This window comes from Eumetopias jubatus, unplaced genomic scaffold, assembly GCF_037043125.1.
Source record: "Eumetopias jubatus isolate StellerSeaLion01/CBP00866 unplaced genomic scaffold, mEumJub1_p1.0 scaffold_11, whole genome shotgun sequence".
Lineage (NCBI taxonomy): Eukaryota > Metazoa > Chordata > Mammalia > Carnivora > Otariidae > Eumetopias > Eumetopias jubatus.
Genome location: NW_028274817.1, coordinates 29473581 through 29488892, shown reverse-complemented (window position 1 = coordinate 29488892; position 15312 = coordinate 29473581). Strand labels below are relative to the sequence as shown.

Below are 15312 nucleotides of genomic sequence, written 5' to 3'. Positions count from 1 at the left end.
AATGTTGTCCAAGTCTGCTGACAATGTAATTTTCTGTATTGAAATACTTGGTCTCGGGGCACCTGGCTGGGTCTGTCAGTGGAGTGTGTGACCCTTGATCTTGGGGTCATGAATTTGGGCCCCATGTTGAGTGTAGAGCTTACTTAAAAACAAACCAACAAACACTTGTTCTTTTCTGTCCAATTGTCAAAAGCTTTATTTCTTCCAAGTCCAATAATTTTACCAGAATATGTCTTGGTGGTGTTGGTCATCCAGGCTTGATTTCTGAGGTAGGTGGTGTACCCTTTCAGTATGCAGTCTGAGATGTTTGTTTTTAATGTCAGTAAAAATGTCTTTCCTTATAGGCTTCACTTTTTCTGTTCCCTTGTTTTCTTTGCCCGTCTTCTATATTTGTCACATCCTCCTGAATAATTTTTATCCACCTTCATGTTTTCTAAGATGTTCAAAAAAATATACTTATTTATTTTAGAGAGTGTGTGTGTGTGTGTGCGTGCGAGCGGGAGTAGGGGCAGAGGGAGAGAGAGTGAGAGAATCTCAAGCAGACTCCCCGCTGAGTGCGGAGCCCAACTCGGGGCTGGATCCCAGGACCCTACTAAGATCATGACCTGAGCTGAAGTCAAGAGTTGGCTGCTTAACCCACTGAGCCACCCTGTCTCTGTCTGGGTCAATGTGGCGTCTATGTGCCCCAGTTGCTCCTCAGAGTGGGATTTGGCCCTGGAAGGGAACTTTGGATTGTTTTGAGAGTTCATGGGGCCTGGGCAGCTCCCAGGCTCTACCATGGACTCCTTGCACTCGGTCACTATTTGAAAGGGCAAACCCCTGCCAGTCTTAGTTGTTGTTCATAAATTAGCTTGCTGAGGTTTGAGTTATTTTAGAGTTCTCAGATCTATCAAATGTCCGGCTGGTTCCCTCTCCATATCCCTCCATAACTGATTCCATTGTGCTCTTGTAGCTGTCTCAAATTTGTCCCACCCATTCGTATTTCGGGGTTCACGGGGGAATCATTTTGATCCGGTTCTGTCATAGTTTGTGTCTGTGGATTTGGCTGTTGCTTCCCTCCTTACCCTAGTTACCTTTCCTACTTGTGTTTTCTATGGTGGCATTTGGGGACATTTAAAAACTATGCTGCTGGGCGCCTGGGTGGCTCAGTCACTGGGTGTCCTGCCTTTGGATCAGGTCATGGTCCCAGGGTCCTTGGATCAAGTCCCACATCGGGCTCCCTGCTCAGCGGGAAGCCTGCTTCTCCCTCTCCTACTCCCCCTGCTTGTGTTCCCTCTCTCGCTGTGTCTCTCTGTCAAATAAATAATTAAAATCTTAAAAAAAAAAAAAAAAACACCTATGCTGCCAGGGCGCCTGGGGGGTTCAGTCGGTGAAGCGTCTGCCTTCGGCTCAGGTCATGATCCCGGGGTCCTGGGATCGAGCCCCGCGTCGGGCTCCCTGAATCTGCTTCTCTCTCTCCCTCTGCCTGCCATTCCCCCACCTTGTGCTTGCTCTCTCTCTCTCTGTCAAATAAATAAAATCTTTAAAAACAAAAACAAAACTATGCTGCCAACCACTACCTTCCTCCCAGGATTCCTCTGTAAACTACGGACCACGGGCCAAATCTTGTCTGCCGCTTGCTTGTCTACAGCCTGCAAGCTAAGAATGGTTTTTATACGTTTAAATAGTTGAAAAGACCTAAAGAAGAATATTTTGTCCTAGCACATGAAAATTATCTGAAATTCAGATGTCAGCATCCGTTAAAGTTTTTTTGGAAGACAGTCACACCTGCTTATTTACATGTTCTCTGTGGCTGTTTTCATGCTGTAACAGCAGAGTGAGTTTTGGGGACAGAGACTCAAAGCTGAAAATACCTATTATCTGGCCATTGACAGAAGTTTGCCAACCCTGGTCCTATAATATACTTTTTTAATGGCTAAATAGTATTCCATTGTGTGAATATATCATGATGTACTTAACCAAGTCCCTATTATTGGGCATTTAGATCAATTCTAAATTTTCATCATTATAGGCATCATTTCATAGCTATATTAGCATATATATTTTATTATTTGGGGGAGGGATATATTGTTACAGGTAAGATTGCTGGATCAGAGGAGATTATGTTTTTTAAACTCTTTGATTAATATTGACAAATTGTCATCCAGAAAGGATATACAGGCTAAATATCTATTAAGGATACTGATTCAATAAATTATGGTGCCTTCATGCGATGAAATATTGTGCAGAGGGTAAAGAAAATGAGGTAGCTTAATTTTACTCATATATAAAAGTCTGTAATATATGCTGTTAAATTAAACACCCTGGTTACACGCGTAGAGTATGATTCCTTGAGATTAAGGAAAGGGGGGCAATTAGAATACATACTTTTAGCTTTTTCACAAGAAGCATAGATTACAAGTAGGTTATACCAGCGTACACACCCAGCCATAGCATGTCTGAACAGTGGTTTTGCCGTGCTTTTGTCAGCCTTTTTTTTTTTTTTAATTCTTGCCAATTGACAGACAAGAAAAGGGCATCTTGTTTTCATTTTATATATCAACTTTTGTATTGTTTTGTATGTTTATGGGCTTGAATTCTTTTGTGAAATTCTTGTCCATTGTCCATTTCTTTTTCCTTGCCATTTTCATGTTTTGGAAACTTGGTAGTTTGTAAAGCTCTTAAAAAAAAAAAGATTTTATTTATTTGGGGGAGAGAAAGAGAGCAAGAGAGAGAGAGAGTATGAGCAGGGGGGAGGGGGGAGGGGCAGATGAAGGAGAAGCAGGTTCCCCGATGAGCAGGGAGCCCGATCCGGGGGGCTCGATCCCAGGACCCTGGGATCATGACCAGATGCTCCACCAACTGAGCCACCCAGGTAGGTGCCCCTGTAAAGCTCTTTTTATCTATCAGCTATTAATCCTTTGCTTGTTGTCCGTTTGCCTCTGTGTAGTATTTAGGGTATTTAATGGTGTTTTTCTTTTTTTATGCATTCAAATCTTCCTGTATTTTTTGTGTGCAGGAAGCCTTTTTCCATCTCAAATTGATGTGCTTGTTGCCCACTATATTTTTCTAGTTCTTATTTGATTTTGTTTTTTACACTTAGGTCTTTCATCCGTAGGGAATTTATCCATGTCGGCTGTCAAGTAGGGTTTAACCTTATTTTTCAAATGCTTAGCCAGTTGTCTTAGTGCCATTTATTGAATAAGCCATTATTTCAAGGTTATGTAATTTTTTTCAGACTGTTTCTTATTAGATCCTGTGCATTTCACATTTTCAAAAGCCAGGTTTGTTGATTTGATTTATGTAAAATACAATTTCTTCTTTTTAAGCATGCAGTTATTCTGTACGGTTGTGGTTGTAGCAGATGTGTGCAGTTTTGTCGCCACCGCTCATGCCGGTCAAGATCTAGAACATTTTCATCGTCCTCCAAAAGGGTCCCTCGTACCCCTTTGTAGTCAGTCCCCTCACCCCTGACCTTGTACTCTTGCCACCACTGATCTGTTTTGTATCCCTAAATTTTTGCCTTTTCTAGAATGTCTTACGAATGGAATCCTCAAACACATAGCTTTTGGGGTCTGGCTTATTTCACTTAGCACAGTGCATTTAAGAGATATCCGTGTTGTGTCTATCAGTGGTTCATTCCTTTTCGTTGTCGAACAACATTCCGTGATATGGCTATACCACAGTTTATTTTACTGTTCACTTGTTCAAGGACAGTGGGCTTGTTTCCAGTTTGGGGCTTTTTTGAAGAAAGCTACTGTACACATTCATGTATGTGTCTTTATGTAGACATAGGTTTCCCCTTCTCTTGGGTAAATACCTAGGGGTGGGCCTCCTGGGTCATGAAGTAGATGTATGTTTCATTTTATAAGGAACCATCCAACTGTTTTCCATGGAGGCTGTGCTATTTTACATTTCCACCGACACTATAGGAGAGACCCGGTTACTCTGCATCTTTGTCGGCACTTGGGAATGTCAGTATTTTTTTATTTTACCCATTCTACTAGGAATATGAGGGTTCAATCACTTATTTAGAATAATTTGGATATTTTCAGCAGTTTCTCTCAACTCGTCCCTGCCTGTGCTTTCTAAGACCGGGTGCTCCCAACCTGCTTAGTCCATCTCTCATTAGACAGCCCGAGGCAGTGGAAGCATCACTTTTGCTCTTGCTTCTGTTTTTCTGCTTTCCCTTTCCTTTCCTACTAGGCTTCTCAAACCAGAAAACGTCAGCGCAGAGGAGCTTAGAAATAATCTAGCGCAGGGGTGGCAAACTTTTCCTGTAAAGAGCCAGAGAGGGAACATTCTTGACTCACCCGGCCATTCGGTCTTAGTCATGGCAACTCACCTCTGCTGTGGTAACCTGAAAGCAGCCACAGAGGGCACAGAAGCGAGGAGGTGTGTCGGGTGCCGATAAAACTTTATTTACAAACAGGCAGCCTATTGGATCCAGCCCTTCCACCACAGTTTGCTGACCCCTGGTTTGGTCCAGCAACTTTATTTTACAGATGAGGCGACTGAGCTCAGGTTCTACCCTTTCCCTTATTTTGTAAGTAAAGAAGGCAAAGGCCAGGATACTGGCTTTTGCCATTAAGAGACACACTTAACATTGAGTTCAGGATGAACTTACCTTTGAGTGCATGATTCCCGGTTCAAGCAAATTCATATCTAGCATGAAACTGTTAATATAGGGTCTTTCAAAAGTTTTAACTGCACTAAGACTTTTGGGGACATTTTATATATTGCCATTGACCTCGACGCTGGTTGACTTTTTGAGCCTATTATCTCTGGAGCAATGGCCAAATTTGAGTGGCAAGAAAATGAAGGTAGTAACAGTTAATGGAAGAAAAGCACGCCACCCTTATATTCCTCTTCTTGAAAAGACTGTGTTTCCAGTTTTGGAGATGTCCACTTTCTCTCTCAAGATAGCTATCAGACATCATGTAACAATCCCACGCTCTCCCCTCCCCCTTGAATGTTAATTCCCGATGGTTTGGTTTCATGAATTGTTCAAATAGATGAAGATTCTTAGTAAAAAAACAAAACAAACAAACAAAAACAACCCCAAACCAAAACCGTAACAGGATAACATACACTCCTGGTTCCAACACATAAACCTAAAAATAAGCCCTGGCCGCTGGTCCTCAGGGAGAGAACATTATTTAGAAGAGTCATCTGTGTGTGTGTGTGTGTGTGTGTGTGTGTGTGTGTGTGTGTGTGTGTGTGTGTGTGTGTGTGTGTGTGTGTGTGTGTGTGTGTGTGTGTGTGTGTGTGTTTTCCTTCCAGCACTGGAAGAAGTACGACATCTATGAGAAGCAAACCAAAGAAGAGACCGACTCTGTGGTGCTGATAGAAAACCTGAAGAGAACCTCTCAGTGACGGGGATATTTATTTTAACCTTCAGCGTGACCTTGTGAAGATTCATCCCATTCTGCATTTGTTATCTGGGAACTCGTGAAACGGAAACTGAAACTACTGGGCCATTTAAAAACAGGCAGCTCAGAAGAGCCGCGGTCTTTCTGTTGAATGGAGCACTGAGAAACTAAACGTAAGGGGCTCTTTGGTGAAGAGAGTGGAGTCCTTGTTGTCGAATTGTGAAAGCAGACCGCCCTCGCGACGCCTTCAAAGTCAGGGACAAAGCAAACAGCGATGATGGCGGTAGAGTTAATCTTACCAAGAGTTGTGACAACTGAGGGATCTGTGCCTGCTTTGTATTCTCTGTGTCCAACAAAACCAACACATTCGATTTTGTTGTGTGAAACTCATTTTGGGTGCAGTTGCTCATGCCAGCCCCTGAGTCACAGAGAACTTCTAGCAAACGAAATTGATAAAATCTGTTATCTGTTGCTTGGGATCTTGTGGAGGAATGTGTGTGGCTCTGAAACCTCTTAGCAGCCTGGAATCCTCATCGCCGTGAGCAGCAGGTGTCTCCGCTTGGAAAGGCTCGGACATCCGCGCTGGCCCCGAGGAGGGCACCTCCAGAAAAAGCAGAGGCCGCTCCTTTCCTGACACCTTTCAAAGCCACGGCAGGCTTTTGGGGGCCCCCGTAGCGGGTGGCAGGACTTGCTGGGTGTGAGGGTGTGCAGCTCATGCCTTCTTCCCTTCCACTGCTCAGAGCAGATGCTCGCCCCCCCCCCACCCCCCGTGCCCCGGCACTTGGCCCCCAGCCCTGAGGCGCCGCTCACTCGGACGGACGACAATTGGGCCGAGACCCCTCTGTCCTTACCACTTTATCTCCACCGGTCAGGTGCCAGACCTTGGCCGTCCACGTGCACCTTCATTCCCGGCAGCCAGCGGGTCTTTCCCTTCTGGCTAGAAATTAGAACGTAAAGCTGCGCAGAACACCTAGAGGGGCAGGGAGTAATTTGCATCTCAGGTAAAGTGTGAGGAGACTAAGAAACAATGACTGATTCTTGCATATTTTGTAACTTCTGCGTTGAGTCTGCATTTCTTGGAAGGTTTTCAGTGTGTACTATTTCTCTATGCATTTTCTAAGCAGAAACGAGGTATTATCTTCACTTCGAGCTTTGCTCTTGGCTTCAGAAAGGAATAGTTCCGTCTTCCCCTTTTCCCTTCCAGCCACGACTGGTTATGGGTAGGTTTTGCTTCTTGTATGGACAACATCTGAGGCTCCAACATTTGTATTTTTTTTTTTTTTGCATACTCAGTTAGGGTTCCATTCTCACCCAGCCCTGCATCAGACCCACAGAGATGCTCCCTCCACTCCTCCTCCTTCCTCCAAATTTAAAGAAGCGTGGAAGCGAGAAGCCCCCCTCCCCCCCCCCCGAGTCTCTCTCCCCCGACGCACGGACTCCGATCCCTGATAAGAACTTGAAAATGTGATACCGCAGGTTCTCCAGACATTCACCCGTGGGCAGCAATCAGATGTTGCGACTTGCAGCTCCTGCTTTTAGGGGACGACAGGAGGTCAGAGGTTTGGGCCCAGGTGGCCACCGGCTGGCATGGCCGCGGAGGAGGAGTGAGCCCTGGCTTGTCGGAGGAAATTGTGGGCCAGGGGTAGATGTCAACGTGTTTCCTCCCTGTGCCTTTTTTTTTTTTTTTTAGGTCAGATTGAGGTGAGAGACAGGCAGAGTAGATGTCCCACCTTGTTCTGCGGTTCTCTAGAAAGAGCATTTGGTTTTCCTGTGTCGGAATGAGATTCTCTCCCAGTCAAATCTTTTATAATTCTGGAAAGCAAAACACCTACATGCCTCAGCCAGGGCCATTTTTCCTGATATCCTATTTAGATGGCAGTGAGGGAGGGGATGCTTTGGGATCATGGTTCCCCAAGGGACTGCAGATGGTGACAGTCACAGCCCGGGAGCGGGAACATCACACTTGGTTTCCATTCTCCGCTTTGAGCAGTCAGATAGTTGAGGGAAAGGGGGGCAGCAAACTACAGGAGTACCTATGGCTGTTGGAGAATTGCTGAAGAGTGATTCGCCCGGTGTTGGGAGCTCTCGGGAACTTGAGTACATCAGTGGGATTTCCATAACCTGTAGGAAACACGTAGGTTCGTTCGCTGTGTCATGCCTAAACTATATGGATTATCTTTCCCTCCACCCACCTAAGTAAACCCAGTGTAAGGATGGTCATTCTTATTCTTTCATTCAGATAAGTTTTTCCTCTATCTGGGCACTGAAGGGATACGCGAAACAATGTTAAGAATATTTTTGGTAATGCCTTCAACTAGGGATCATTTTGTTTAACTTCTTATAGGAAAGCTTGAGTGAAATAAATACTGTCTTTTTGTATGTCACCCACATGTTCTCCTTTGGTCTTATTTTGGGGTAAAGCGTTGTGAGGAGTGGGTGGTGGAAAAATTGGAGTTAAAAGAATAAATGTTGTGGGGAAAAAAAAAAATCCAAAACAGCTATTTTATCTTACAGTCATTTCTTATAAGCTGCTCTGCTGTTCTCGGTGCGCCTGTGTTTTCTGATAAGAACATGCACCGAGTTTAGTATCAGCGGTACCTAAAGGGACGCAAGTATTTGATAAACCGTAGTTGTGGTAATTAAGGGAAATGCACTGCGGGGCGGCTGCAGGGCGGGGGTGGGGGGCCCAGGAGGGAGAGCGGGGTCCACAGGTACAGCTGAGGCAGCTCCACGGGGCAGGCGGCTGCAAGGGGCTCCAGCTGTCGTCATTCCAACGGCGGGACAGCAAAGTATGTCATTGCCAAAGATGGGGTGGGGGTGGGGGCGACTCTGCCGGCTGCCTGCGCATCTCCATCCTGACATACCTGGTGGTTTGGGTGGTCCTGGTGAAGAAGGGTTACCAAGACTGCAACACCTCCCGGCAGAGCAGCGTGTCACCATAGTCAAGGGCGTGACCTTCACCAACACCACCTTAGAGCTCGGGGAGCGGCTCCGGCCTGTTGCCCACGATGTCATCCCACCGCGGGGAGAGAGTGTCTGTCGTCACCAACCTGATTGTGACCCCCAACCAGCGGCAGGAAACCTGTGGGAAAAGAAAAAGAAATACAAGTGTACACGTGCGTGCACACACACACACGCACACGCACGCACATTGTTGAGACTGTCCTGGTATACATGATGGGGGACCCCCAGTTAGAAATTAGTCACATGAGCAGGTGAGATTTGAGCCTAATAATCAGTTTTCAATAACTGTCCTCTTAAGAGATGGTAATGTGGTTTCGTATTTTCTATAACTATAGCAAAATGGTTTCAGTGTCATGGAGGGTTTTTTTTTTCTCATTCGTGTTGTTAAAAGGGAAACCACGGGCCCAGCATGGTGTCACTTAACCCAAGTCAGTAAGCCAAGACTTAATACGTAACTGCAGTTTCAGCCTTTAACCTTTAGCCAGTCAACATGGAATTTCCTGCTCAGCACTAGGAATTTTACTGATAGACCCTTTCCGTTCCCTTTGGGAGGGTGACCTTGCTTAAAACAATGGATTCCTTGCTAATAATTTCCTTTTTTCCACTCCCTATCTTTATTATTAATTTTTTTTAGAGAGGTAAGGTGGAGGAGGGGCAGGAGAGGGAGAGAGAAAGAATCTTCAGCAGGCCCCACACCCAGCATGGAGCCACCTATGTGGGGCTCGATCTCACGACCCTGAGATCGTGACCTGAGCTGAAATCCAGAGTCGGACACTTAGCCAGCTGAGCCACCCAGGCGCCCCTCACTCTCTGAAACAAATAATGCAACATATGTTAAGGAAGAAAAAAAAAAAAAGCAGGAGGGGAAGAATGAAGGGTGGGAAATCGGAGGGGGAGACGAACCACGAGAGACGATGGACTCTGAAAAACAAACTGAGGGTTCTAGAGCGGAGGGGGGTGGGGGGATGGGTTAGCCTGGTGATGGGTATTAACGAGGGCACGTACTGCATGGAGCACTGGGTGTTATGCACAAACAGTGAATCATGGAACACTACATCCAAAACTAATGATGTAATGTATGGTTACTAACATAACAATAAAAATTTTAAAAAGTCTTTTCTTGGGGCGCCTGGGTGGCTCAGTCGTTAAGCATCTGCCTTCGGCTCAGGTCATGATCCCAGGGTCCTGGGATGGAGCCCCGCATCGGGCTGCCTGCTCTACGGGAAGCCTGCTTCTCCCTCCCCCACTCCCCCTGCTTGTGTACCCTCTCTCGCTTTGTCTCTCTCTGTCAAATAAATAAATAAAATCTTTAAAAAAATAAAAAAGACTTTTCTTTTCTGTGGCTCTTTTTTTTAAGATTTTATTTATTTGACAGAGAGAGACAGCAAGAGAGGGAACACAAGCAGGGGGAGTGGGGGAGGGAGAAGCAGGCTCCCCGCTGAGCAGGCAGCCCGATGCGGGGCTCCATCCCAGGACCCTGGGATCATGACCTGAGCCGAAGGCAGACGCTTAATGACTGAGCCACCCAGGCGCCCCTCTGTGGTCCTTTTGAACTCTTCTCTACGTATTAGGTGCGGATGCTGCTGGATTCATGAGTCAAATAATAAAGCCGATTAGATCTTTCAAATTTACTTTGTTGAGTTTTTGTTATTTAACAGTGTTAAGCTCTAGGAATGGGTCTTTAGCCAGACCACATTTATTAATTACCCTGAATCTTTACAAGATCCAAACCCTAGGGGGTGGGTAGGGGCTGCTGAGCTCGGTGAGGTTATTTCTGTAACTATCTAGAATGATCCAAGAAGAGTCTGGAAATCTGTCTCCAGGTAAGTATAGTTGTGTTTTTAATAAGAAAGCTTTGCTGCTTAATACATCAATATACTGAGTATTATGACAGAAAACATTTGAGTACAGACACTTGAGGTTGCTTATCTATATGAGATCTATGGAAAACACATTTTTGTAGTCATAAACATGTTCACCTTGTCTGGGGGAGAGGAGCCAGAATGATTGAAGTACATTTGATTTCCAGAGTAATTTACCATTTTGTCATTTCCATGAAGTCCTGCTCGTTTCCAAGCTCACATAAGAAACACATTATGCCATCAGAGTATTAGTAGTTTCAGAAGAAAGCAAGGAAACAAGAACACTTATTTCAGAGACTCTTCTTTTAAACCCTGATGATTAGATCAAGCAGTAAGTTTCTTGTAAATACTGTAGCTAAGTCATGGCATGCTTTTACTTAAAGCGAGGGAGGAGATTTATTGGCATTTGGGTATGCTAGATATTTTTGACATCAATCCCCAAGATGAATTCTTCCTGAAGGTTCTTTGGCCTTTAACTGTCTTTCCTAATCGTCACACTATTAGTTTATTATTAGCAACAGGAAAATATTTGACTGCTAGTTTTCAACATTTTTTAGGTATGAACATTACATAAAAAGAGAAAATAGTTATTGAGTGGCTACCAGGTGCCAAGTTAGATGTATTATTTCACTAAATTCCCATGTGACGCCCATGAGATAGGTGGCATTGTTACCTTCATTTTATAGATGAAGAGACTGAGATATAAAATGATTGAGTTGGGGGCGCCCAGATGGTTCAATCAGTTAAGCATCTGACTTCCGCTCGGGTCATGGTCTCGGGGTCCTGAGATCGAGCCCTGTGGCAGGCTCTGCGCTCAGTTGGGGGTCTGCTTGTCCTTCTGCCCTTCCCCCAGCTCGTGCGCTCTCCCTCCCTCCCTCTCTCTCAAATAAAATCTTTAAAAAAAATAAAACAATTGAGTTGTGTATGCAAGATCACCCAGCTAGTAAATGACTGAGACAGAATTGGAAACCAAGTCAGCCTGACATGAGAGCCTGTATTAGGAGGCCAGTGATATATTTACTTGTCCTAAGAAGAAAGCTACCTAAAGAAGAAACATTTTCTTTCAAATTGTTGCCAAATTGCTTATCAAACAGAAGCTATTTGAGAATTTAAACCATTTAAGTGAGCTTTTTACAGCGTCTTCAGATTCGTTTGTGCATGCTATTCATCTGTGTGCTTTGCACAGTGCAAAGTAACCTAGCTTAGAATGTCGGAGTTCCAAATGACCTTGGGCAGACGTTTCTTCCTGTTTGCATTGGCTTCCCTATCTATAAGATGAAGATGTTAGACTTCGCGATTTTTCATGCCATCCAAAGTTCCTAACAGTGGCCGTAAGTTGTGGAACTCATTCAGAAGTGGGGGTCTTTGCTACAGACACAAGCAATGCCATGGGCAGGTCCCTACCTCTGGCTGGGCATCAGTGTTCTCATCTGTAAAATAAGGAGACTGGACTAGATTAGCTCTATTCTGACATCCAACAAAAACTGAGATAATGACTTGTTTTGCATATCAAGAAAATGCATTTACGGTCACCTCCTGTTGCTACAGGAAATAGCTAGCCATGAGTGGTGGTTAACTGCCAAAAGTAACCAGAGTGGGTCCTTTAATACAACAGTACGAACAGAGGGATTGATACCTTGGATGAGCCCTGTGGTACATCCAAATCAGAATTTTTCACAAGGGCCCAGCCATGATTGTGCCTAACAACTATTTCTTACCATGCTTTGCAGATCGTAGGTCATTTTGCCTAGAGACACAAAAAGGGATTTTTGTATAATACAGATTGCCTCTATAATGACATTTGATACGTTACCTAAAATAGAGTCCCTTTGAATTCAATACTTGCAAATTTGGTCATTGGATTTAACTTTTTGGTTTTTATTTGATCAAAATGAAACATGTACATTATCTTTTTTTTAAAGATTTCATTTATTTGACAGAGAGAGACACAGCGAGAGAGGGAACACAAGCAGGGGGAGTGGCAGAGGGAGAAGCAGGCTTCCCGCCGAGCAGGGAGCCCGATGTGGGGCTTGATCCCAGGACCTGGAATCATGACCTGAGCTGAAGGCAGACGCTTAACGACTGAGCCACCCAGGTGCCCCAACATGTACATAATTTTAAAAATCGAAGAATACCACAGGTCTTATAAAACACAGTGGTCTCCTGCCCCACCACTCCTGACCCCTGATTCCTGCTCCCAGAAAAGATGCCCTCACCCTATCCCTGGAACCTGTGAAAATGTTACGTTACATGGCAAAAGGGGCTTTGCAGATGTCATTACGATTATAGATCTTAAAATGGGAAGATTTTCCTGGATTATCTGGGTGGGCCCAATCTCATCACTTGAGCCCTTAAAAGCAGAGAAATTTCTCAGGCTAGAAATGGAAGAGTCAAAGCACAGAAAGGTCTCAAAGTGTTGTCATGGGCTTGAGAATGAAGAGGCTGCTAGAAAGCGCTAGAAGGACCGAATCCTGCCAACAACGTGAAATGAGCCTGGCATCTGAATCTAACCCTAGCGTCTCCAGATAGGAGCCCAGCCTGGCCAACTACATGATTTCAGCCTTATGAGACCTCAAGCAGAAAATCAATCATACTTTGTTGGACTTCTGACCTACAGAAGTGTGAAATAATAAATTTGTGTTGTTTTAAACTGCTTTTAACGTTTTTAGCTGGTTCTTTTGGTATCTAACCCTTCTGACTAATGCCCAAATACTTAATGATGTTTCTTATTTTTATTTAGGTTTAGAAATTACCTATTTCTGAATTTCTGCTATGGAGGATGAGGAACTAGCTCTCTTATATGTCCCCAACACACACACACACATGCAGACATACACCACAGGCACTCACACTTCTACAAATACAAAAAAATTTTGGTTAAAATATTAAATATTTGCAATATTTGTATAATCATGCACAGTTGATCCATGTACAGTACCATTAAATTGTATTTCCTTTATCTTGTCTTCCCCAAATTGTCTCTTTTCTTTGATTTGTTTTTCTAAGTACCTGTCATGAGTTCAGCCCCAAACTTGCTGAGAGAACCACAGAACTCCATTTGGCATGGTCATCTATCACACGTAATCAATGAGTTCCATTTCTTTTTCTTGGGAGACAACCCTCGTGGAGTTTGCTGGCTACCCGATCCATTCTGGAATATTTGCCCTCTGGGCCTGCCACCCAACTGTCATCCGGGGAGTGCCCTTAGCTTCTCTTCTTTGTTCGACTCTGCTTTCCACATTTCAGGTGGTCCTCTTTCTTGCTTTATGCCCTGGTTTTGCCAGACTACATCCTGTACTCACTTCCTTAGAAAGATTGCGAGGGAGGTATATATTTTTTTTAAAAGATTTTATTTATTTGAGAGAAAGAGAGAATGCCGAGAATGCGCACGAGCCAGGCAGGGGAGGGGCAGAGAAGCAGGCTTCCCGCTGAGCAGGGAGCCCGATGCGGGACTCGATTCCAGAACCCTGGGATCATGACCTGAGCTGAAGGCAGATGCTTAAGTGAGTGAGTTAGCCAGGCGCCTGCGAGGGAGGTAATTTTTTTAATAAAACCCTTCTGTATCTGAACATATCTTCACATATGATTAAAATTAGCCCTTGGTGAAGAATTCCTAATTAGAAACAATTTCCCTTCAGATTTTTAAAACCATATTCCACTATGTTCTTGCTTCTAGCGTTGCTTTTGAAAAGTCTGATTCCTTTATTGATTTCCAATTTTCTGGGTGTAACTCTCTCTGCAAGCTTAAAAGTTTTCTTTTGGTCTCTAGTGTTTTAAAATTTCACAATGAGATGTCTTCTTGGGCATATAATTTTTTTTTTAAAGATTTTAAGTACTCTCTATACCCAACGTGGGGCTCAGACTTACAACCTTGAGATCAAGGGATGCACGCTCCACCGGCTGAGCCAGCCAGGTGCCGCTCCTTTTCCTTTATGCGAAAATGAGAATCATGGTGACAGCATGTATCCTGCTTTTACAATATCATGTTGCACTATTTTCCTTCATTGTATTGACTTGGCAGTGGCATGACATTTCCCAATTGCACTGTTTCGAGAAAAAGAATGCTATATTCAACTCTTAGGACATCAGAATCTTAGCTCTTTTTATGCTTCTAAAAACACTTAAAATCAAAAGTAGTTTTTTAAAGATTTGTTTGAGAAAGAGAGAGAAAGAAGGAGGGGGAAGGCGCAGAGGGAGAGAATCCTCAAGCAGACTCCCTGCTGAGCGCGGAGCCCCACGTGGGGCTTGATCTCACAACCCTGAGATCATGACCTGAGCTGAAATCAAGAGTGGGCCACTTAACTGACTGAGCCACCCAGGCGCCCCAAATCAAAAGTAGTTTTTCTTTCTTTCCTTCTTTCTTTCCTTCTTTCTTTCCTTCTTTCTTTCTTCCATTCTATCTTTCTCCCTCTCTCTCTCCCTCCCTTTCCTTCCTTCCCCTGGGATAGGTGGAAACTGAAGAAATAATGCTAGATAGCTGCTCCTTGGCAGTACAATAGGCTGTTTGGAGCCCAAACTAACCATTTTCTCAGGATGGGAGTGCAGTGTAAACATCTAATGTACGGGGATTAATGCGCGCCCTGCCATGCAGCCCAAAATAAGGCTGGCCAGTACCTGGGGGCACTGAGGAGGCTAAGAGACAATTGACAAGCCTCAGCCTGAAGAGGAGGCCTGGGTTAGCTGTGAGCTTCGCACCCAGGAGCTGCCTTGCCAGCACATAGGGGACCCACAGAGACTAGAACTAGAATCATAGAGGAAGAAGGTACCCAAGCTAGGAACAGTCTAAGCTTGCCTTCTCTGTCGATGTGATCATTTTCTTTCGACCAGGAGTGATGTGCAAACTGTATGACATGGGCACCAACCTGCCAGATCTGATGCCAATTTCTTGGTAGAGGCAGATTAGTGTGACCCGCTACCGGACTCAGTAGAAAGGTACTGAGCACCTACCACGTGCCTGCCAGGCGAGTCATTTCCTTTCTCTTAGTTTGTGTTTTCTCACCTGGGAAAAAAGCAGTAAGCGATCTACAGGGGGCCTTTCAGGTCTAATATTCACAGTTAAGAAAATGGCAATTTGGAGTCGTTTTTCTAGAAAAATAATGGGAGCAGACATCAAAAAAGAGCAGCTGACCTAAGAC

The 15312-nt window shown here is 44.4% G+C and overlaps 1 protein-coding gene across 3 annotated transcripts in view; it reads left to right on the top strand.

Moving 5' to 3' along the window:
* Nucleotides 1-15312, top strand: part of IL13RA1 (interleukin 13 receptor subunit alpha 1) — an 81268-nt gene that overhangs the window by 45923 nt on the left and 20033 nt on the right. Inside the window, exon 11 of one of the 3 annotated variants that reach the window (XM_028087776.2) lies at nt 5263-7735. The exons of the other annotated variants lie outside the window; for them this stretch is intronic. Within the exon in view, the coding sequence (XP_027943577.1) occupies nt 5263-5355 (93 nt within the window). The 3' untranslated portion in view covers nt 5356-7735. Of the gene's footprint in view, nt 1-5262; nt 7736-15312 lie in introns of those variants that run through there. 3 annotated transcript variants of the gene reach the window in all.